General features: G+C 35.1%; 1 protein-coding gene across 11 annotated transcripts in view; it reads right to left on the bottom strand.

Moving 5' to 3' along the window:
* PTPN13 (protein tyrosine phosphatase non-receptor type 13) overlaps window positions 1-25,221 on the bottom strand; it is a 173,585-nt gene that overhangs the window by 117,788 nt on the left and 30,576 nt on the right. For all 11 annotated transcript variants that reach the window (XM_081127218.1, XM_081127222.1, XM_081127224.1 and 8 more), the window contains exons 2-3: window positions 21,510-21,629; window positions 712-890 (exon numbers count right to left, since the gene is read on the bottom strand). In XM_081127218.1, coding sequence (XP_080983344.1) covers window positions 712-890; window positions 21,510-21,624 — 294 coding nt within the window. In that variant the 5' untranslated portion in view covers window positions 21,625-21,629. The remainder of the gene's footprint in view (window positions 1-711; window positions 891-21,509; window positions 21,630-25,221) is intronic.

Raw genomic sequence — 25,221 nt, 5'->3', positions numbered from 1 at the left:
AAAATTAGGACAGCTCGCCACTGCCTCAGAAGAAAGTCTCAAGTTCTGGCATTTGGAGTCTTCCTTACTCAGACCTATAGCTCACCTTTCTTTCCCTAACCACAGCCTTCCAGGTAGCTAACACTCTAGCCTACTTGGTTCCACCAAATATCCCCCCATCACAGCGGATAATTTCTTACCTGTCATTCTCATACTAATAACCCTGGGTGAAATGACCATGTCTACCTATTTTCACTTTTCTAATTTCTAATCATTCTACAAAGCCCATCATAAATACCACCTTTGCTGTGATTTCGTTCTACACTAAAAGTTGTTCCTCCTCTAGATTCTCAAATACTTTATACCTCTATACAGCATTTACTTCATTCCACCGTATATTACAGATTGTTCTATACATGTTACCAGGATTGATTCAGTAGTTACTTTTTACCTTCCTTATGAGCACAATGTTTTATACACAGAGGGTATTTAATAAGTATTTGTAAACGTCAGTTAATAATGGCTCACATTTTTTCATGTTTCTTAGATCCATAAAGTTTTATAAAACAATTTTGAATTATTAATATAAATATGAACTTCTCAAAACACACGATCATTTTAAAATCAATGCATTGTTCATCAAAGGGTGGAGGTAGGGTAGCCAAGTGTCTTTATTTTTCCTACCCCAACAAAATAAAAAACAAAATCAAGCATAATAGACTTAACAGTTACCTTTTCAACATCTGAGAGAGAAGTTAGTGATTGATTTTGAAGAACCTCTGGTGCAGTGAATGCTCGAAGGTCCTGATTGGAAATATTTTCATCTGTAAATGACACACTACCAGATGGCAGCAACAGCAGGGACCATGGAGAAATGATAAAGCCAAGGGCAGCAGGATCAGCTATGCTTACTGGTTTGTAACCACACAAAATAAAAGAAAAAAGGAAAGAAAATTGCTTAAAATTATAATCAGAGGCACTACAGATCACTTAAATGAGTATCCCAGCCTATTTATATTATAGGGCAACTATAGTTACATACACCAAGTCAAAGGAGAGCTTCATATATCAATCACTGCTAGCATTACTAACAATGCCTTGATTTGGCTTATCTTTCAAAAACCTAGATGGTAGATCTTAGAAATTATAGAGAAATTTCACTGTCAGTCCTAAGACTAAACTGGTTTAAGCACTTCATCACAGTGAGACAGATAGATAGATGATAGACAGACAGACAGAGAGGGATAAGGATCAGTAGTTCTTAAGCTTTTTTTTTGCAGGGGATCATGGATTCCTTTGAGAATATGGTGAACACTACGATCTCCCTTTCAAGGAAACTGCCTATAAAAACAAAACTCTGTATACAAAAGGGGTTCATAGACCTTCTTGTAGCCCATCTGTTGACTCCAGGTTAAGATTCCCTGATTTAGATTATAGTGGTCTGAAACTGATAGAAAATAATTCATTTGCTAATTCATCAGATTTGGATTAGTAAAGCTTTCAAGTACAATGAAAGTCTCTTTTTTGTGTCAAACGATATCTTTATCTCAACTTGGATTTGGTTTTGTTAGCATTTGTTCACTGTTTCACTAGAATTTCAGGCAGCTTGTATATTATCGAATGTGATAATGGGTCTCTACTTTTATTTTAATGTTTACCTGTATGGATGCCTAAGAGCTCATGTATAGAAGTATTAAAAAAATTCCTTAAGATTTCAGCAGTTCCCCTTCCAAAAGTAAAGCTATTAGGCTAAACAAAACAGGCTTATTAAAGGAAATTTTACTTTGTCTTCCCATTTCAAAAACAAGTTCCTATAGGTTTTAAGGTAACTGCTAAGTGGACTGGAATATAGACTCAAGAAGCTGCTACAGGAAAGTCATGAAAGGCCTGTAACTGCCAATGCCATCATTATTCAATCTGAACGGGCATACAGATATCCAGGCCAAACCATAAGACACTGACAAAAGTCTACGCAACAGTTTTCCACACATACAGTACCTATGTATTCCTGAAAATGACTTTTATTGGAACGGAATCATTTATCCTTTCTGAGTTTTTAACCTCTTATGGCCAAGATTCTGATCTTTATGTCAATAAAAAAGTAAACTATTAAAATTAATTCCTCCTTTGAAGATTAAAAAGCCAACTCTATATATTCTCTTGTATTTTTATGAACCTCAAATAGGTCTTGAATAACTATGTCGAGGAAGAAACATGTGTTTGAGCACATCTTTTAATCAGTCAGAACATCTTACGTTGCATTGGAGCTGAGTTACAGACCAATGGTCCTCACAGTCCCACCCATCCACACATTAGGCTGCTAAAAAATATGGTCCACAAGTCTTATGGCAAAATATAGTTCAATGAATAATCCCAGCTGGTAAACCTAGGTAGACTGTTGCCTTTCGCAGCCACTTTATGCATTTTATGTTAAACAATTCTTAGGTATCTCAAGAACAAGTACCATACAATCTAGCCAGAGAACTCAGCAGAACAAGGCAGAACAATCTTTTCTTTGCCAAAGACTGCTCTCCAAAATATTGAGATATCACATGTCATAGCATTATAAAGGAGTCTACAATACATTCCTTTCAAATTAGCAACTAAAGGGAACAAACACTAGGAGACCAGTCAGAAAGGCAGTGCATTAATATCTGGTATGAGGCGATGATGGCCTGCAACCAGAATGGCCGCGGCAGAGGTAGTGAGAACCTGCTGGAAACGCGATGTATTTTTGTGGAGATAGAGCAGTAGAGGCAGTGACAACAGGATTTTCTGACAGACTGGATGTGGAATGAGAAAGAGAGGAATCAGGATGACTCCAAGATTTTGGTCTCAGTAACGGAAAGAACGGAGAACCATTAACTGAGACAGAAGAGACTACAGATAATGCAGGTTGCGGAGGTAGCGGCTGGGAGATGGTGGTTGGAATTAGAACTTTACTTTGGAACTTATTAAGTTTAAGATACCTGTCAGACACTCAAATGGGGTGTCAAGCTGGGCAGCTGGATCTGGAGTTTTAGAAAAGGTGTCAAGAAGCATATTTTGGAAGTAAATGGACTAATAGATGCTATTTAAAACCCTGTGAGTGGATGAGATCACCAAAAAGTGAGTTATGACTGAAAAGAAATCAAGAGCAAAGACTGAGCCCTGGTGTACACCAACATTAAGACTGTTCCTTCTCAGTCCTTTCTCCCATGTGGTTCTTCTCTCAGGTACCCGCGCAAGTATCCTGCTGTAATCTCCCTATCACACTTTCACTCACCACCATCAACCTCCACCCTGCTATTTTAATTAAATCTTTTTATTAGCCTTTCTATCAAGTTCCCCAGTATCCACCCCTGAACCTAGGATAGGAGGCTGGGATTCTAACGCTCATGCTTAATTCCTTATTTGGGGACAGAACTATGGTTTCTGGTATCTCTATTACCATTTGAATTTATAAATTATTGGGAATCACAGGTAACAGAGGCATGGATGCCTTCCAAAAGTCTAAATGCTATGTCCTATCGGGCCATCCTAGATGCTGGTACTTACCCAGACCAGAAAAGAGTTTGTACACTTCTTATCCCTGGCCACGGACTATACCCTCCCTGACAGGGTGGCAGGCAACAGAAACTGCTGAGGGTGAAAGTAATCCATACTTGCTTATCACTCTGAAATGGCTAAGGGATTTAGTCACTTACCAGCACAACCAAGGTCAGCAAAACTATTACCTGGCAAGAACTGTATCTTTAACTTTTGCTTTGTATAGTAGGTATTTGTTTGTGTGTTTGTTTTTACTGAACATCTACAGTAAACCATCATTTAAGCACTATACCTATTTAAACATAATCTTACAAACATTACATACAGGTCATTTGCTCACAGAGTCCATAGTACTATTCAGGAGATTAAATGTATATATAGAAAAAAAAAGAATATAAAAGTGATTTAGATGATAGCAAAATTACCTCAACTACAATGAAAAGAGAAATAATTTCTTTTTTTATATGTGGCCCTTTAGATGAGTTAAGATTTGACCATGGTTAAGGGAGGATTCCAAAGAGAAGAAACTGCCAAAGCAAAGGCATGCAGACAGGAAATTATTAAGTTTGTACCTGGGAGGGCAGGGATTTGGGACAGAGGGATGGTGGAGAAGAACATGAGAAACAATTGCCAAGGTTGATCATATTTCTGCTTGTTAAAAAACACATACTAGGCACAAATATTTTCATTGTCTTCATATATGATTTTAAATGTCTTGTAATAAAGCTAAAAGCACCTGTGACAACAAATTACATTGCTGTCAAATTCCCTACACACACACACAACTTTAAGTACTGAATTCTTTAGAAAACAATTAAACCACAAAATATATTTTTAAATAATTGTAAAGTGTTATGCAGATGTACAAGTGAGGACATTTAGAATCATGGCTAGAATCAGTCTAATTTACTCTCATTGTCTAACTAAAAGGAAGGAATTTCAAGCAAATGTATTCAAAATCCTTCAAAGAATGCTAACAAAAGAATATTTAAAAATGGAAAGTCAGAAGCTTGTAATTTAATGTCCTATAATATTTTAGTTGTGTGATGATTGCCCTCAAGAATGCTATTATTATGAAAGAGTAAATCTGATGTGAACTGATTCCAGTAGTCAAATGATCCTATTTATAGACTTTACCAACATTCCACAGAAAGAGTTGCTTAAACAGAATTTCAAGCAGCTAGAAGCAAAGTTAGAAATAAACAGAAATTTGATATGCAAAGGAAGGTCTTAGAGCTTCCTTCCATCGTTCCCTTCAACTAAGACACAGCTCTATGCATTTTTTTCTTCAGAGATCTCACCATGTCCTTTAAATGGCTCTCTTCAATTTATTTTCTTGGCTTTCCACTTATGGTATGAAAATTAGGGAAATGATCAGAACTGGGTATCAAACATGATAAGGGAATACTAATCAAAAGCATCAGAAAATCCCTTTGCTATGCAGGCACAAATAGAGAACTTGTAGTAGTCTTCCCGTTTTATATATCAGGGCTCTTGGCAAAAATCTATGCAGAGGCCAGTTTCAAACTCTGAAGGATTTGATGAAGTCACACTATAATACAGAATTCTCTAAAACATTTAGTTCATGTGGGCATAAAAATATATCTGTAGTTAAATCAATCATCTGGTATATAAATGCACAAATAAACAAAAATAAATTGTTTAGAATATTTCCCCTGCTTGATAGTAAAACTTTGTGATAAATTATTGAAGGCTCACTGAAAATTATAATATATGCTACAGATTGATTCCCAACTCAAATTTTATTAATTCCTCATAAAAATTGTTACTCCATTTTTAAAACTTCAGTTTCTCTAATATGAAACAAAACAGAAGAACAATCCCTTTTTGAAAATAACATTGTGTTAATGATTGAAATTAAGACATCTATACAATGTAAATTGATGATAGTCTCTTCAAAGACATTTTACTTCATGTAAATTTTCTTGATATAGCCAAGCATTTGTAAGCCTTTTGTCCCCAAGAACTTACTTCCCGATGTAGTAGGTTTCCAGACCTTGCTTATCATACAGATTTCTTACCTAGAAGTCCTATTATAAATACAGATGATTTAAAGTACAAAGTATCCTTAAATAGTACTAATTTTTACTTTAATTCCTTGGGGGGAATATACTTCTATAAGTGTTCTATTTATTACACGTTATTCCTAGTTAACCTAGATCCCCAATTTAGAAAAACTGGTTTAAAATTTTACAATCAAGCCAATTAATACTTATTGAGTATCTACACATATGAAATAGGTATTTTACTATATTTAGTCATTATCTTTAGGTATAACACAAATTAGCAAATGAAGATATTTATTTGAATGTACTATACAGGGTGTACCCCCAAAATGTATACACACACTTTGAATAATTATAAAGGCAGTGTTTATTAAAATACATTTCGTTTTCAAAACTGAGCTTTTAGCTGTTAAAATGTGTATACACTTTTTTGAAACACCCTGTATATTAATATATTAATGTCAGCATATACTTTTAGAAAAATGTTATTTATAATAGAAGTTATAGCATTTTGATTAACATGAAATTATGCAAACTTGTCATTCCAAATTGATATTTTATGAGTTTTTCTTCACTAGAATAGAAGACAAAATATATTTTTATTTCTTAGTAATGATCCTTTGCTGCAGAAACACACATAATATTTTAATTTTTATTCCTTTTTTTCCTAAACACTAAACACATTCAAGTCACCAATCCAACCAAGCCACAAACCCTGGCATCTTGGTATGGCTTCTGATCAATTAGGTTGCTAGTAGTTTTTATTTTGTTACATACATGTAAGACTCAAGGCAATTCCAAACCACGCATCCTGGTAACAAAACACTAATGAGATCTGAGTTTAACGAGTGATATTCTGAGGAATATGCCCACTTTACTCCTTTGATATATTAAGTTCCTCCTCTTTGTTTTTCCTTTGGTTTCCACCTTTCTCAGCAACCTTCTTTATCCTCAACAGTAAAAAGTACACACCCAAAAATTACATGCCAAAATGCTTTTGTAACTCTGTTTTCACATATTTTTTCTAGAATACAAGTGGCCTAAGGATAGGAATTATGAATTTCCTAAATCAGGTACAATGCCATTATAATAATGTAATTGAAATACTTGAAAATAATAAATGTTTACAATTCCAACTATATTCCATAGGTCTGTAACCTTTTAAAGGTGTCCTTCTGCTCCACTCTGCTCTGACGATAACTTAACAATTTAGATTGTGCTGGTTATACACACACAAAAAGGTTATTTTAGAGCTCTATTATGAAGAAAACAAAATTTTCTTTCAACTTTCAAATACTAAGATCTCTAAATTATTCAACCAGAGTATATTCTGGATCTTTAATTTTATTCTCCAGTCTCTATTACTTTTAGTTATTTTTTCAAGTATGAGTCAAAGGAAGTGTCAACTTTGTTAATTGTAATATTGAAACAAAGTTATTCCCAAAGCATCTGACTTTGGGCTTTGGGGTAATTAAGAAAGCACACAGGCCTTCTGTCTCCCAAATCACTGAGAACTTTTATGTCAATTCTGGAGAAGGGGCACAACATTCTGCACAGTATTTTTTTTTTTTTTAATATATCTTTATTGATTTCAAATAGAGGAAGGGAGAGGGAGGAAGATAGAAAAGGCAATGATGAGAGAGTCGTCACTGATCGGCTACCTCCTGCACGTGCCCAACTGGGGATCGAGCCTGCAACCCGGGCATGTGCCCTGACTGGGAATCGAATCACGATCTCCTGGATCCTAGGTCGATGCTCAACTGCTGAGCCACACCTGACCAGGCTGCACAGTATTTTTTTTAAAGCTTCCTGGGGATTTAGATGTGCATACCAATCTATCCAACACACACATATGGACCACTAATAAAATGGTATCACGGCTCAATTAACTTGCTTCTTGAACTTGTACTTGTTCCATTTCTATGCCAATGGACTGATACTAAGAATATCATGAAACACAGTATTTATGACTTATATCCTTCCCTAATGCTTAAAAAAATTTCTTTTTCACCAGGGAGGCATTTTACAAGAGTTGTGGCAAGCCAGAAAGTGTTACAAGTAACTGTTTTATACAAATTATAATAAAGTCATTTCCTATTAGAAAGTCAAAATGACTATCCAAAATAATTTTAAACTAGAAGTGAGACCTAAATAGTTCTCTGTTTATAAGGAGGAAGCTGAATAAATCACACCAAACTCAGGATGTCACTGACTATGGATTTAGAAATAAATTGCCTTACCCACCTAAAATAGTATCTTTATTTGGCTTAAAAAAAAAAAATCACACTCCTAAAATAAAGCCAACTACAAATAACTGCCTACACATTTTGTTTCTTCTCTGACACTTTCTATAAATCCCACTAATATCTATACTGTATCTCCTCAAGCCCTGGAGTGAGCACCTTTGGTCTCTTCCACCCTGTCTGATGGATGAATATATCATTACACATAAAGCCAGCACCTAGAAAAGAGCCTGGGATTAATACCAATTTCTATTTTTCCAGGGAACATCCAAACTTTGAGAGCAAAATTATTCCACATAAATGTAATATTTTAGGCAGCAGACTTCTAAAAGAATTTGCTCTAAGGTAGCTTCTTTCTTAAAATACACCAGTCATATCTTATTTGACCATCCTATTCAAGCAGTAGTAAAAATGTTAATTGTGAATGGTAAAGTCTATTTAAAAACATGATTTTATTGCTGGCTTATCAATTTTGTTGAAGCAACTTTGGAACCAAGTACTAAACTTCTTAAAGCACTGGCACTTATTTTGCCACCTAACAACTTCATGACAGCCTCTGTAGATCACACAGCTGCCACATTATATTTTGCCAGACAAAATAAACCAGAAGTAAGTTTTATGGTAAAGGCCTTTAATAAAGCCGCAGGTTTTTGTTATTCAGTATGAAGCTTCAAGTTAAAGGAGATCTTCTTTGACCCCTGCTATCTGCATAAAGCCAGGGGAAAAAAGAAAACAAAATTTAAAAAATGATCTTAGCAACTTCTCTTTACTTTTAAGGCCCTGGAATCTATATAAAGACTGAAAACCCAGTAATAGCCAGGGGCGACTAGCATTTATCTCATTTTCAAAGAACTGGATGAAAGGTCAGTGAAGATCAGTATCTATATTCAGCTTTCAGAGGGGAAGAAAATATACAACTTTCTAGAAAGGAAGTTGCTTTACTTATGATGACATGATTCCACATAATCTTGACCTGTAACTACTTATGAAAAATATTTTTGTGATCACTAATACTATTCTCTCCTGATCATCATATATCACCCCCCTGTTTACACTGTAAAGAAATTTTCCTTCTCAAAGCAAAAAGGGGAAAGGAGGCTAATTTGAGTGATAAACAATTTCATTTTTCAAAAAGAAAAATTAAGGATACATTTCTCATAAAAATGTTAACCATGGCCACTGCACATAACCCTAAAAAAGTAAAAATCTTAATTGTTACTAAATGATACAAGGCACAAAGCCACCTTTTAATTCCTTTATTTGAGAAAAGAGTGAAGTAATTATGATATGTATTCTTTAAAAAGCTTGGTTACATAAAGTGGGTAAATCTCAGAATGTTGAGTGAAAGAAGGCAGACAACACTAAAGAGTTCACATTGTATTATTCTATTTGTGTGATGTTTATTTTTAGGCAAAACTTAATCTACATGATACGTCATAATAAAGATTACCTTTGGTAACTCAGAATTGACTGACTACAATGGAACATGAGGGGGCCTTCCTGGGTGCTAGAAATGTTCTAGCACCCAGTGGTCAGATGGTGGTGGTTATATGAGTGTATACATTCATAAAATTCATCAAGTTGTGCAATTAGGAATAATGCTTTTTACAGTATACATTATATCTCAATATTTTAAAAAATCTCTATAAGTATATAAATTAAAACAATAAATACAGTAAAATTAGAGTAAAATTACAGATATCAGCAAGTATGGCACTAGAGGTAGAGAGCATGACCCGTAGCAACTTTCCCTTCTAAATGTATGACTCTTTAAATTTATAAAATGGTCTGTGTGTAAAATCTAGAGCCAAATAATTTCAAATCAAAACAAGTATATTTACTGTGTATTTGTGGGACAGGAGATGTTTACTCTGTTTTAAACATTTGTTAAACAACCCACATTATTCATTTTTAAAATGCTAGAGATTAAATTAATTTCATGTTTTATAGTTTGTTTCTAGGGGACAAATAGGGTAATTTTATCAGGTTCAAACACATGTAACTTGAAGAACCTGTTAATTCTGGCCTAATAAAAGCAGGGCAAGATGTAGCATGTCAAAGACAACTGATGCACCCTGTTAAACAACAAAATTATGATTGTAGGTAATTAGAAATGTAATATAGATGAGTTAGGTTTAGGTCTTTTAAAAGCTGCATACACTATACAAATATTTATGCGAAGCTTTTACACCGTAAGAACTTTCTATATTTCCTATAAAGGCTTTAAAAAAATCAGGAATTAAATTTTAAGTTCAGTGCTGTGTATCCCTTCTAATGCACTGAGTTAGTTACTCTCCTTTGGTTCCACCAGATTGAAAGTTTTACATTTTCCTTCTTTGGTTTTATGATGATCCTTACCAACTTTAAGGATATTTGACGATGATAACTCTAAAGTCAACGTCTCTACCATTCTCATGAACGGAGTCAAACCCTTAAACTGTTTTAACTCCTATCATTTACACCAATCTAAACGTTATTTTATTTATAGTTTTGAAGTTACGTCATTATTATCAAGCTTTTATACAGCTAATGACTGTTTAGATTTACCATCATGCTGACTGATTCGTCTGCTTATCATTCCTTCTTCCTGCTGCCTAAAATACATCTTTTACTAATTTGTTCAATGAGGGCTTCCCTGATAATAAATACTCTCAGTTTTCATATGAAAATGTGTTGTTTTGATTTTTTTAAAAAAATATATCTTTATTGATTTCAGAGAGAGGAAAGGAGAGGGAGAGAGACAGAAACATCAATGATGAGAGAGTCATTGATCGATCCCGCAACCCGGGCATGTGCCCTGACCGGGAATCGAACCCCAATCGCCCGGATCCTAGGTCGATGCTCAACCGCTGAGCCACGCCCTGCCGGGCTTGACTTTTTTCTTGAACTGTAATTTAGCAAAACATCAAATTCTATCTGCGCATTCCAGTGCAGTAGCCATTAGCCACATGTGACTTTTGATTGGAAAACATTTTTTAAAAAACAAAGAGTTTCAAATTAATAAGGAAAAAGGTCAAGCTCTGAATTTAAAAACTAAACAATTTTTGGAAAATATTTGATATATTTTTAAAAGCAGCTTTAATTAAGGCATAACTGCACATACTAAAAGAGTGCAATCTGATGTTCTGATAGAATATACCTGTGAAACTATTACCACAATCAAGATAATAAACATATCCACCACCCAAACCTTTCCTCATACACTTTAAAACAAAAAAATGTTTTTATTGATTTGGAGAAAAAGAGGAAGGGGGAGGGAAAAATATCAGTGAGAGAGAATCATTGATCTGCTGCCTCCTGCATGCCCCCTACTGGGAATTGAACCCGAAACCTGGGCATGTGCTCTGACTGGGAAGCAAACCGGCGACCTCCTGGGGCATGGACGATGCTCAGCCCACTGAGCCACACAGACAGGCCCTCATACGCTCCTGTCATCCCAGCTTCTAGCCCCTTGTGTAACTCTCATCCCCAAGTAACCATTGATCACCTTTATCATTTTAATTCAGTTTGCATTTTTTAGAATTTTAGATTAGAATCATACAACATGTATTATTTTTGTCTGATTTCCTTCACTCAGTGTAATTCATTATTTTGAAATTATGTTGTTGCATGAATCAACAGTTCACTAATTTTTATTGCTGTATAGTGATTCATTACATGGAATTATCACAATTTGTTTATCCATTCACCTGTTGATAGATATTTGGTTTGTTTATAGCTTTTGGCTACTGCAAATAAAGTTGCAATGAACATTCATGTACAAGTCTTTGTATGGACATATATTTTCATTTCTTTTGGGTGGTATATGTATATTTAACTTTTTAAGAAACTGCTAAACAGTTTCCAAAATGTAAAAACCATACCATTTTACATTCTCACCAGCCATGTAGAAAGTTCTAATTGCAACCAAATCTTTGCTAATTCTTGGTATGGTCAGTCTCTTAAATTTTAAACATTCTAATGCTTAAACATTCTAATTTTAAACATTCTAGTGCTAGCTGCTGAGGTTTTAATTTGCATCTTGTTGATGATTGATGATATTAAGACTTCTGTATTTCCCCCATGACTAATAGTTTCATGTTGTTATTTGAAATCTGAAATTTGTATATCTTCTTTGATAAAGTATCTGTTCCAATCTTTTGCCCAATTTTTTGGGGGTTGTTTCTTACTACTGAGTTTTAAGAGTTCTTTATATATTCTGGATATAAGTCCTTTATCCATTATATAAATTGCAAATATTTCTCCCACCCTTTGACTCCTCCTTTCATTCTCTTAATGTGTTTAGAAGAGATGTTTCTAAGTTGAATCAAGTCCATTTTATCATTTTTTTTGTTTTATGAATCATGCATTTGGTATCCTAAGAACTATTTCACTAACCCATGGTCACAATTATTATCTCCTATGCTTTCCTCTAGAACTTTTACAATTTTAAGTTTTATATTTAAATCTATGACCCATTTTGAATTAATTTTTGTATGTACTGTGGAGTAATAATCAAAATTATTTAAAACATTTTTTTTAGTATAGAGATACCCAATTATCACTGTACCATTCCTGGAAAAGACTATCCTTTGCATCTTTCTCAAAAATCAATTGACCATATAAATGTGGATCTCTTTTGGACTCTCTAATGTTCCATTGATCTATTTGTCTATTTTGATTAATGTAGCTTTATAATAAATGTTGAAATAAACTAATGTGAGCCGTCAAACTTTTTCTATTTCAATGTTGTTTTATCTAGTCTAAATCCACTGAATTGCCTTATGGACTTTAGAATCAATCCACAAATTCTACAAAAAAAAAAAACAACCATTGGGATTACAATTGGATATATAAAGGATTTAGAGAATATTGACAACAATATTGAGTCTTCTGATCCAGGAGCACAACATAGCCCTCCCATTTTTTTAGGTCTTCTTTATTTTCTCTCAGCATTGTTTTTTAGTTTTCATTATACAGATCTTCACATCTTTTGTCAGATTTATTCCAAATTATTTCATAATTTGTACTCTACATTTTTACCAATTTAAAATGGTATTTTACAGGGGAGCAATGGATAGTGGCAGCTCATCCTGGGGCTAACCCCCTGAACCTGTCTCCAAGAAACCCTTTTTTTCTTACTTCTCAGTGAGCCAAAGCAGCCCAGCCTAGGCTCTATGTTGCTTCTTCTATCCTAAGCCCTTCTTTGTTTCACTGTCCTTAGCTTTAATAAATGTACTCTCAAAATCATCTGGACTTGTTTGTGAAATCTTTGCTGCACGAAGTCAAAAACCCACACGCTATAGGCTGACCCGAGGCAGACCCATTCTGGGACCTGTCCCTGTCCAGTAATATTTCAACTGAAAGGATAAAGTGAGATCTCAGACAGGGAGAGGTGGCCTTCACAATTTTGTAGATCTCAACATAAGAAAAATTGCAATCTTATCAGGAAAAAGTACAATGATTAACTGGTGATGTTTGTCATGGCATGGGGAGGCAGAGGATGGCATATATGCTATGTATCTGCCATCCCTAATCTAGACAGCTTTTAGTCTTCCAGTTTTGTTTTGTTTTAATGTGCAGAAACCTCTTTAGGGTTCCTAATTACAGAGCATCATGAAGATTCAATCAAGGGAGTCATCCTCTGGGGGTTTTCCACTTCCTTTTGCTTCCTGGATGACTAATGTATGAAAAGTTACCTTTTCTTTTTTTTAATCCTTACTCGAGGATGTGTTTTTATTGATTTTGAGAGAGAGAGAGAGAGAGAGACAAACACTGATGAGAGAGAGAAACATCGAGCAGTTGCCTCCCGCACACGCCCTGAACCCACAACCTTTTTTGGTGTACAGGTCAATGCTCCAACCACCTGAGCCATCCACCAGGGCTACAAAAAGTTACTTTTAATCTTTCAGTTCCTACCAAGTCTATTTCCTTGTTCACAGAGAGCCAGCTAGACTATCTCAGATCTTCTAGTAGAAAACTATGATTTCTCAGCAATTATGTTTGAAAAACCCTGTGCACTTTGGTTCCACAGCCCATCATTCACAGCTAGAGAAAGAATCTTCTATCTCAGCTTTTTATTGGAGTTGCTCATGTGTGCTCCAACTCATCTCCTCATATTCTGCTTCTAAAATTAGGCATCAGAGGTATGCCATTCCTGCCTCGGATAGCTTTGTTTGTTTCTTTATATCACAGGTCAAGGGGACATTCCCCACTCCTGCTTCCTGATTCCTCTGTACTACCTGTGGAAAAAATCTCAAGCTTCTTCCTTAGCAGAAGGCAAGTTTCCTCACTGGGGGTCATAACCCTCATATGACCAAGGAGAAGACCAGAGTTGTTCTGCAGCTCAGAGAATAGAAGACTTTTCAGAAACCAATCACTAAAAGCAACTCAAGACCCAAAACTCAGCTCTCAGAGTATAATTCAATTTCACTTCTCATTCTTCTACTAATGGACCTTGAGAACTGATTTGAAATTTCTGGTGGGGGAGCAGGCCATGTGTGTACCTATAGCAAAGAATAATTTTGCTTTATCTGGATAGGTTGTTTTCTTGTGGACAAAAGAAAGGGGTTCTATAGAAAGTAGCCTCACAGGGTGATCTGATTATAAATTCCTATCTGGGCAGGTCATGGTGGGTAGTCATGCCCCAGGCATACAACTTTACTAAAAGGTTTATCTTTTCCTAAGCAGCCCTGTACATTGCTTCTGTGCATCTAGGTTAACAAACCTTTGAAATGCCCCCTTTCAGGCCCCTCAAGAGAGCACATAATCTTAACTACCCTGTAATCCAATCTTCACATGACCACCCCAAGACAGCCCATAATTTTAATTATTTTGCAGTCCCATTCCCAAACTGCTTCCTGTCGCCTTCCTAGCCTTCATGCAACCTTCCTTATTTCCCTCCTTAATTTCAAATACATAAAAGGAGCTGCAAAACTGTTATTCTTGGGAGCATTTGAGATCTTGCTCCTCGGCATATGTTTCACTCAAATAAACTCTTATAAGAATTCAAAAATAATTAAAAAAAATAAAATGAAATGGCATTTTAAAATTTCAGTTTCCAACTGTTCATTGCTACTATGTATGAATACAGCTGACTTTTGTATATTGATCTTGTATTCTGCAACTTGCTGAACTCAGTTCCAGAGACTTCTTTTTGTGGATTCCATCAAATTTTCTATGTAAGCATTTATGTAATTTTCAAATAAATACTGTTTAACTGCTTTCTTTGTAATCCGGATGCCTTTTATTTCTTCTTCTTGCCTTATTACACTGTTCAGACCTTTGAGTACAATGCTGAATATAAGTAACAAGAGCAGAAATCCTTACTATGCTCTTAGGGGGAAAGGTTTAATGTTTCACCACTAAGTATGATGTTACCTATAAGTTTTTTGTATGTACCCTTTATCAGGTAGAGATAGTTCTTTTTTATTGGCAGGTTTTAAAAAAATCAGGAACGGATGTTGGATTTTATTAAATGTTTCTTCTGTATCTACTGAGATGATCGTATGATTTTGCTTCTATTTAGTTTATAAGCACAGTGAATGATACTGATTGATTTATGAATGTTAAACAAATCTTGTACTCCTATGATCTACTTAATTATAGTGTATTATCCCTTTTATATATTGTTGGATTCAATTTGTTAAAAGTTTTATTAATGACTTTTGCATTAATGCTCATAAAGTATATTGACTTATAGTTTTGTTTTCCCTGTCTTTGTCTGATTTTTTATATTACAGTACTGTTGACCTCATAGAGTTAGTTCAGAAGTATTTTCTCATTTTCAATCTTCTTCAAGCATTTGAGAGAGAATTGCCTTTTCTTCTTTAAATTTTTAAAATTCCCTAGTGAAGCAATATGGGCCTAGAGTTTTCTTCGTGGGACATTTAAAACTATATGCAATCATCTTAATAGATATAGGCAATTCAGGTTGTCTGTTTTTTGGTGAGTAAGCTTTTGGTAATTTATGTCTTTTCAGGTATCCATTTCATGTAAGTTATTAAATTTTCCAATAACTTAATAACTTTTCCTTATTATTTTTAATATCTGTATAATACAAAGTGATGGCACTTTGTCACCAGATATTTTTCTAAAATCCTGTGAAGCTATCAATTTTAATAGTTTATTGTAATGTATACATAAAGTGACTTTACAGCTCTAAATAGGTATTGCTCATAAAGACTTACTTTAAAATAGTTATATCATTTCTGTTCTGCCAATATTAATTCTTATAAGTCATTTAAACTAGGCCTTGTTTCCTTATTTCTAAAAATTATTAGGTCAAATGGATTAAGATCTTTCCAGCTCAAAGAGTTTCATTTCATAAATAAAAATATATGTGTATGTGTGGTTCTGAGTTTATATATTCTTTACATATTTTTTCTGTTTCAATAGCAAGGGTATTTCCATGAAAGTATTTATTCAATGAAAGCAATTCTATACAACAAAAACAGGAAGAACTTAATATTTCATATAATTCTGCTGATAAAAAATAATAGACCATTTATTCTCTAGTAAAATTGTTTGTTTAAACGGGTACCTACAAATTCTAATTTTGAAACACTTCTTAATGAGTGAAGAGCAGAGACATTTATTTTATATCTGTCCTAGCTATCTGTAGTAACTTGTAGTTTTCACTCACGCATATAAAAAGTATTTATAACGAAATACGGCCAAAGGATTCTATATGCCCTGTTCTCTGCAACCATACCCAAATTTTTTTCCAAAAACAATAAGAAATGTGACATGGTCTTCTCAATTTTCCCAGGACACTTGCTGGTAACGCTGAATTTTTTAAATTTGGAGTTACAGCAACTTTGCTTTTTTTTTTTTTGGTACTTCTCTTTATCAAAATGCTTCATTCTATTATCTTTTTATCTGTTTCATTTACTAATTTCATGAATTTATTATTTTATTTATTAAACAGGGAAACAGAAATGACCACAGACATAGTAAAAGGGATTTATATCCTTGCCTAAGCAAAGGAGATTGGGGTTTTTTCCTCTTTTTAGTTATGAAGAGGCAATTTTCACAACAACCAATCAATTCTAATACCTTAAAATCTCAGATTCAAAAGATCTATATTTTGCAAAGAGCGATAGTTCCATAATTTTTTAAAAAATTACTGTTTTGGGCAACTAATATAATTGTAAGTTTATTTTTCCAAGGGCACAACAATTTCAGTTTTAAAGACTATCCAGAATGTGTATGAGAATGACATTTTTATTTTCTAGGACCACTAAGCCTCTGCATGAGTTCATCCATAATGTGAAAGCTAAAATCTTAAATGTGTATGCATTCTGTCATAAGCTAGGCTTTCTAATAGGTTAATAACATGGAATAAGAAGCATATAATTAGGAAGGGAGGACACTCAATAAAATTTCTCCAGAATTTTTATTTCAATGGCCACATTTAATTTTCAAATTAACAAACAGCATCTCCTCAGCTGGGCAAAAAAGTGAAATCCAGCTATCTACTGTTTATAAGAAATACCTAAGTTTCAACACGGATCATTTGAAGATGAAGGAGGAAAGATATTCTAGTAAATGGCAAGGAAAAGGAAGCAGAGGTAGCAATGTTAAGAGCAGACTACATACAATTTAAGGAGAAGAGTAAAAAGAAAAGAAAGGCTTAATTTATATTGATAAAAGATCCAATCTATTTATATTAGTCATTAGCCATTATACACATCACACAAAACTGCATAAAACACATGATGACAGTAGTAAGACAGACAAAAACATCATTCTAGTAGAAGATTTTAACTTTCCCTAAGGATCTGACAGATCAAGTATACAAAGTAATAAAAACCTAGAGAAAATTTCAAAGCACCTGCATGAACAGGCTTAAGTCATACCCTAGAAACAGAAAATATATTCTTTCCAAATTCCCACAGATTATTTACAAAATTAGACCAGGTGAAAGACCACAACCAAATCTCAAAAAATTCTAAAACCTAATCACATAGATCACACATTTTAATAATCACAAGACAATAAAACTAAGAAACTTATATATAACACAAAGAAAATCGATTATTATCACTATCATCTAAAAGTTTAGAATTATACATTTGAAAAAAGTTTTACTTTTCCTCCTCTAAAGAGAAATTGTTTGAATATGGTGTCTTTCAACAAAGTCAAGCTTAAGTATGATTATCCTATAAATAATAACCACAAGTTTATTTAAAAAAAAAAAAAAGGCTAAAATTTCAAGGAGGCTCAAAACGATGAAGTAATAATTTTCTTGACCCCTCCCCCAGCAGAAATGTTTATTACCAGTCTTTTATTCATAGGAATGTCAACTTTCACTTAAATACTGAAAAACACACAGGAACAATATACAGGTTCAAAAAGATAGGAAGAAAAAGCCATTCATAAGGACAAAAACTAAGACACAGAAAGGAGAAGAAAACACATTTTAGAAAAACAAACTTCTTAGAGACCATTTTAACTGTTTTTTCCCCCCTAAGAACACTATTCATAAAGGTGTTTACTAGAAAACCACAAAATAAGCAAACTAATACAGGTATCCCCTGCTTTTTGAAAATCTGTTTTACTCCACTTGGCTTTTATTAAAGATCTATATTAATACTTGTTTTCGCTGACTGAAAGAAATCCAAAGAGATTTTCACTTTTACAAAAAAAGGCGAAAATATAGCATTCAGCATTTGTTCTGCAGAGAGCCATTATAGGGGCAGTGCATCTGGGGCAGTGAGAATGGCACTGCCAAGCTCTTCCCAGTGAAACTGAGGGTCCTTATGACATTGATTAAATTTAGCTTTAAATCCTAGCTCTAGAAATCATCTATCTCTCTACCCCTCAAGACCTAGCCTTCTCCCTGGGTAATCAGCAACCCTGGAGGCAGCAGAAGACAGTAGCCTGGATCTGACTAATGGTCACAAAGTCTGGACCTCTGGCAGGCTAAAGATAACATCTTGACCAAAGTTATGTTTCAGTGCCTTAGTCCTAAGGTGGAAGGGCCCCCTGGCTACTTTCCCATGAGACTGGACAGAAGGACAAGGGAACAGATCTCAAAACTGTTCTCAAGACCAAAATAAATGATTTATTACTCTTCCTCACCTCTAACCAATCAGTTCCCAGCATGAACCCACCCTCCTAACCCACAGTGTCTTGTGATTTTGCACTATATACTCTAAGTTACACGTCATTGGGGAGTTTGGGCTTTAGAGAATCAACTTCCTATTCTCCTGCATGGCGTCTCCACTGCAATTCTCAATGTTTAGAGTTTGGCTCTGTTAGTGCCCTTTGGATGAACTCTTTCTATTCTAGAACACCTGGGAACCACACTCAATATCACGGTCCCATAGCTCTTAACTGTGTCTTTGAACATCTGAGCTTTACCTCCATTTACTTTGTGTATCTGCTACAAAAGTGTGTCCTCAGGTAATGAGAAAAGCCTAGGAGAGCCTGTAAAGGTGTTACTTAACACTCCCCAAGGAACAAGATGCAACTAAGCACATTTGGTATGATCTTGTAGGTTATTTGGGGGATCCGGGAATAACTCAGAAATGTTTCCTTACTAATTAATAGCACCAGCTTCTTCGATTTATGCATTTTTGTCTTAACACAAAGTTTCAGAGGAACGCTTTGCTTTCGTACAGAAGGGGAAACCTGTCATTATTTTATTTCATTTTGTTATAAGAGTAAGAAAAAAAACTTGTGGCAAAAAAAGATAGTGTGCTATCAAATACAAGAAATAAAAAATCATATATTTCAGATAAACAAAATCAAATAAGCATAATTTTTCTCCAAATAAATAGAAATTTCTAATTGGCAATTATAAGAGCTGATAATCTCCAGACCGTCAAAGAATCCAAATTCAGTATGTCTATATTACTGATGCTCCTCTGTGAATTGGATTGAAGGCCTTCTGGTAACCAGCTCCCATTGGACAGTGTTTAAGGCATAGCTGCCTTACAATTAATTTTATAACACAGCCAGTAAGTCTCTTTATTGTAATGTGCCAATACATTATGCAATAATTACATCTCAATGACAAGTACTTTATATTTAGACATTCAATCTCTATTAAAATTGTGATATTTGAAAGAAAGAAAACCCTGAGGTACTCAGAGTGTGCAAGATGCTTTATATTCTCTGAGTCATGGCTAGGGCAGTTACCTTGCCATTCGTACAATAAAAAAGTATTATCTCTCCCTCCTCTGAATGAACATCTGTGGTACTTCTTGTTGCTGTCACTCATTTGGCACACAGTTTTGAAATAGTAAACTTTTCACACATGCTTCTGATCTGAATAAATCCCTTTAGGGCAACAGTGACATCTTCTTATTAGGATCTTTCATACACTACTTCACAACTAGATGTTTCTTAAATATTGACTATTGTTAATTAACTTAGTAATGCCACCAAGCATATCCTTTCTTCAACATCACCTCTGCAGCATGGCTAACTGTTTTAAATTCTAGAGTGCCTATACTTTCAAATGTTCTGAAACACTAAAATAAAGCAAACAAAACTATAAGGTCTATTAAAATAGCTAGATTTTAGGTAAGTGGCATTAAATAAAATGAATTACTTTTCTTTAGATTTATCCTAATTCTAATCAAAAGTCTTCAAATACCTAGGTTATAGCAGAATTGGGTGGGACCTAACACTGTTTTGTTTAAGTTCCAGTCCCTGAATGGGAAAACTACAGCAACAACAAGAACGATGACAAAGCTTACCATTTGTCCCAATCTGTACTCAATCAGTGGTCACTCCTACAACTTCTAAAAGGTTCCCATGTTCTTGGTCTTAAGCAATTCAAACTTATGCATCAGAACATCCTTAAAAACTTGTTAAAACACAAATTGCTGGGCTGTGCCCCTAAGAGTTTCTTATTCAATTAGGTCTACAGTGGGCCTAAGTATTTGCATTTCTAACATATTTGCAGGTGATGCTGATGCCACTCATCCGGGGACCATACTTTGAGAACTACTACTTCATCTATTTTTGTTATGTTTATTGTGCCTGATTAATTCATTCATATCAAAGATTTATTCTTCCTTTTTAGATGAAGCTTGGTTTCTTTACCTACTGTTCTAAACAGGTGTTGGTCATATGGTGTAAATGGCAAACATCATCTTTGTGTGGAGGTTTTCAGCATGAAATCAAATGTTTTTGGGTAACCAAGGGGTGACTCCTTAATTTTTCCAGCTCCAAAATGCCACACAACCATTTGGAGCAGGCGACTACCTCTACAGGGAAGCACCAAAGAAGTTATTCAGTATACATTATCTTAATTTATTACAGAGATGCACATACTATTCTCTCTGCCAGGAATGTTTTCCCCTCCCTCTTACCTGGTTAACTTCACCTTTTCTTTCAGGTCTTAGCTTAGGGGCGACTTATGCAAGGTGGCGTTCCATTTCTTCCTCATGACCATGTCAAACCTTCCTACTATGGGTTCTCATAGAGTCCCTGAATCCCCTCCTGTGTAGTCCTTGTCATGCTTGAATTTTTTACATTTATTTATATAAATATTTTATTAATAGCAGTTTTCTACACTGGACAACAAGCTCCCTACAAAGAATGTTTTTAATCATCATTATATTTCCAGTCCCTAGCACAATATCAGGCATATCAAAGATGTTCGAATAAAGGCAGACAAGATCTGAGCTTTTTTAGCCCTAAGAGAGGTAAGAGAAAGTACTCTTCTATACTCTTCCCCTTTACGGATTTTCAGCTACCCAATATTCAAAATTAGGAAAGAAAAAAAAAGACTTACCTTTCCTGAATAATTCTTGGAGACTTTCAGCACTTTGATTTAATACAGCCCATATTTCTTCCTCCTGCAGGGGTCCACCACGAACCTCCAGGGCCTCAGCTAGTGACACGTGCATATTACCTAGGAAACAAAGGTAAAGATGATCTACCCATCATCAACTTTACTGCACTTGCTGTAGTGAAAGTTCTACATCAGTGATGAGAGACTATGAGGTTCCTGTCTACCTAATTTTTCAATATGGTTTTCTATCTAAATATAATCTTACATTTAAACTCATAGAGGGTAAAAGAATTGAAGGGGGGAAAAACCTCAAAGCAACCACTTTCCCTAGCACAACAGTGTCAACCTCAGAGACAGGACTACAGAATAGTGGTGCTGACTGTTTCATGGGAGAAGACAGAGAGATCGCAGGGTCTCAAAAGGCCAAAGTGCAGATGATTAAATCAAAGCAGCCAGACTAAATTGAAGGCCTTTCAGATCACAGTTCCAGGCTTCACCCTTCCCATCCAGGTAAAAAGAGTACGAGGAGTAAAGAGAAGACCCTATACTCATAGTGGGAGAAGTTGCGAATAAGATGGAATATATCATTGACGGATTCCGTATCTCCAATATATATATACTATAACTATAAATTGTATACTGAATGGACTTAACTATTTCTAGAACCAGCTTTGCTCCCCAAAATGTGCCACTTTGGCATGTGAATTATTTTGAGCTGATGGCAAACTGAGACCCTTTAAGCCCGAGAAACTTTTACTTCTCCTTAAAGAATTTAAATTTGGAGCTTTGCCCATAGAAAGAGTTATTACTAGAGATTACTTTTTTTGAGCTATTTAGAGGGCAGGGCAAACATCTAATTACTGAACATCTGTTCTTATTGTCCTTTAAATGACCTTCTTCCCCTCTGAAGCCCCAAGTTGCCTTACCTCATCCTGAGTTCAGAATGCCATATATACCTCATCTTAACTTTCTGTCTCTGACTCTCTCATGTGTGCGAGGTTCCCATATGTACATATGTAATTAAATTGGTTTATTTTCTCTTGTTAATCTGTCTCATGTAGATTTAATTATTAGACTAATGGAAAAAAACCTTAAAGAACAAAGGGAAGTTTCTTCCTCCCCCAAACTGCCAATTTACCATTTGCCCCTGGGAAAGTCATTTCACCTCTAAACCTCAGTTTCCCATTTGTGACATAGGAATAATAATAATAATGCTACTTTGGGGTGACTATGACAAGGAAACAGGTTATGCCTATAAGCATGTTTCATAATCTAAGTACAAAAATTCAGAAAGGTGCCTTCGTGGTAACATTTTTGTAGGGTTAATTTTTTCAGTGGTATTCAACTAAGTAGGTAATCTATGGGTTTTCTATGGGTCTCAATAATCCTATTTTCATTTTGGAAGGGAGAAATGCAGCTAGTCAAAACCTCCTACTACTCTTTCATTAGTGGGGTGGGGCAAGAAGCAGGGCTATACAGAGGGTCAGCCTGGAGCTATGAAATCCTATCCAGATGATTCAAAAGGTCCCAAAAATTTATACTGCGGTAATTGATCTATAGCTCTGTGCTTACACTAAAAAACACTAAAGGTACATTTTAAAAGACTGAATTTTATGGTATGTGAATTACATTTCAATAAAGTTGTTTTTAAAAATCCTAACCAGGGTACCACTCAAGGTTCCCAGAGTACCAACAGAAGGAGAATGGGGGAGGGGGAGGATGGGGGGGAGGAAGAATGAAGGGAGAGGAAGAGGAGGAGGAGGGGAAAAATTAAGTCTCACAGGTATTTTGGTTTGAGTGAAGAATTCTGAAGAACCCAGAAAAGTACAAGTAAAAGAGCCACCCTGCAGCACATATCAAGTTCAAAACGAATGAAGCCAGTTTACAACAGGAATCAGGTACAAAATAGCTAGCCTTCTACCTTCCTTCCTTCTCGCAGGTTAAGTCCTGGGGGGTGAGACAGCAACTTGCACATGGGTGAGGAGAGAGGCAAGAAAAAGAGACGCCAACCCCACCGGCGCCCTCCTACAGCTAATCCCAGCTAAGGAAAGGGAAGTTTTAGTTTTGAGTGGAGGTTGCAGTGTTGGTTAATATACTGACTAGGCACTTTTCATTATGGAATTGACATTGCGTTTGTAGTTAAGTGACTATAGTTATTATTATAAAAGGGTAAAAAAAAAATTATGGGCATGAGTTTTCACATAGAAGCAAGGGGACAACTAGGAAGGAAGGAAGGAAGGAAGGAAGGAAGGAAGGAAGGGAGGGAGGGAGGGAGGGAGGGAGGGAGGGAGGGAGGGAGGGAGGAGGAAGGAAGGAGGAAGGAAGGAGGAAAGAAAGACTGATGGGCAAGTAAATTGCTTTTTGATTATATCTTCTGTATTGTATTGTAAAGCAAATGATAATATACAGGGTGGGGCAAAAGTACATTTACAGTTGTGAGTACGTGAAATAGTTTATTCTTGTATTACTATTTTTTAATTATTGTATTATTTTCCATTCAAACAACTATAAACCCACTTTTGCCCCACCCTGTACATACACAAAGTTTAAAATCTTAATATATAGGTTTTACTTATTTTTAAAGAAATAGGTTTTTCAAATATTATTTTTTCTATAAGAAAATGAAAAAGTAACTTTTTAAAAAAAAAAATTATTTTTTTAAATTTTATTTTTGTTTAAAATATTATAGATGTCCCTTTTTCTCCCCAATGACCCATCCCACCCCGTCCCTTCCCCCTCCCCAGTCCCTCTCCCCACCACTGTCCGTGTCCTTGGGTTGTGCATATATGCATATAAAGTCCTTGGTTACTCTTTCCCCCTCCACCCACCTGCCCTCCTCCATCCCTCTGACATTCATCAGTCTCATCTATGCTTCCATGTCATTGAATTTATTCTGTTCATCAGTTTATTAAGTTCTTTAGATTCCACGTATAAGCGAGATCATGTGATGTTTGTCTTTCTCTGCCTGGCTTATTTCACTTAGCATAATATTCTCCAGGTCTATCCATACTGTCCCAAAGGGTACGAGATCCTTCCTCTTTACAGCTGCGTAGTATTCCATGGTGTAAATGTCCCATAGCTTTTTTATCCACTCATCTACTGATGGGCACTTGGGCTGTTTCCAGATCTTGGCTATTGTAAACTGTGCTGCTATGAACATCGGGGTACATATATTCTTTCTGATTAATGTTTCAGGATTCTTAACACAATTTTTCATTGCTTGATTCAATCAGGTCTTAATTATGTTTTATTAATCTTCTGTTAACTTCTATTTATAAAAATTTTTGTCTATTCAGTAAAGGATCTTTATGCATCTCTGGTTGAAACTTGTTAGAATTCTGAAACACAGAAGGAACATTTCTTTTTGTAAAGCAATGTCATCTAATGATAGATTTGATACTTTTAATTTATAGCTAGCTACGCTAGAAAATATGTTTAAGATTTTAAAAAACTGCCATACCCCTGTAACCACTTAATCTCAAGATTTAATGTGATGTTAAAGCAACTTTCTAAAAATCAAACAACAAAACTATACTTTATAAGTTGTCCTCCATCACTATCTTTGGCAATTACCTACCATTATCATTTCTCTCCATTATTTTTATTCACTTTTATTATAGCTCTCCAGATCATTACCTCCAAATAAAAAAGAAGACAAGGGAATGAAAGATGTAGAAGTGGAAAAGGGATGCAAAAAAAAAAAAAAGTGGAG

Source organism: Miniopterus schreibersii (assembly GCF_964146895.1).
Source record: "Miniopterus schreibersii genome assembly, chromosome: 1".
Lineage (NCBI taxonomy): Eukaryota > Metazoa > Chordata > Mammalia > Chiroptera > Miniopteridae > Miniopterus > Miniopterus schreibersii.
Note: the sequence above shows the minus strand (reverse complement) of the source record. Positions and strands in the feature narration are given on the sequence as shown.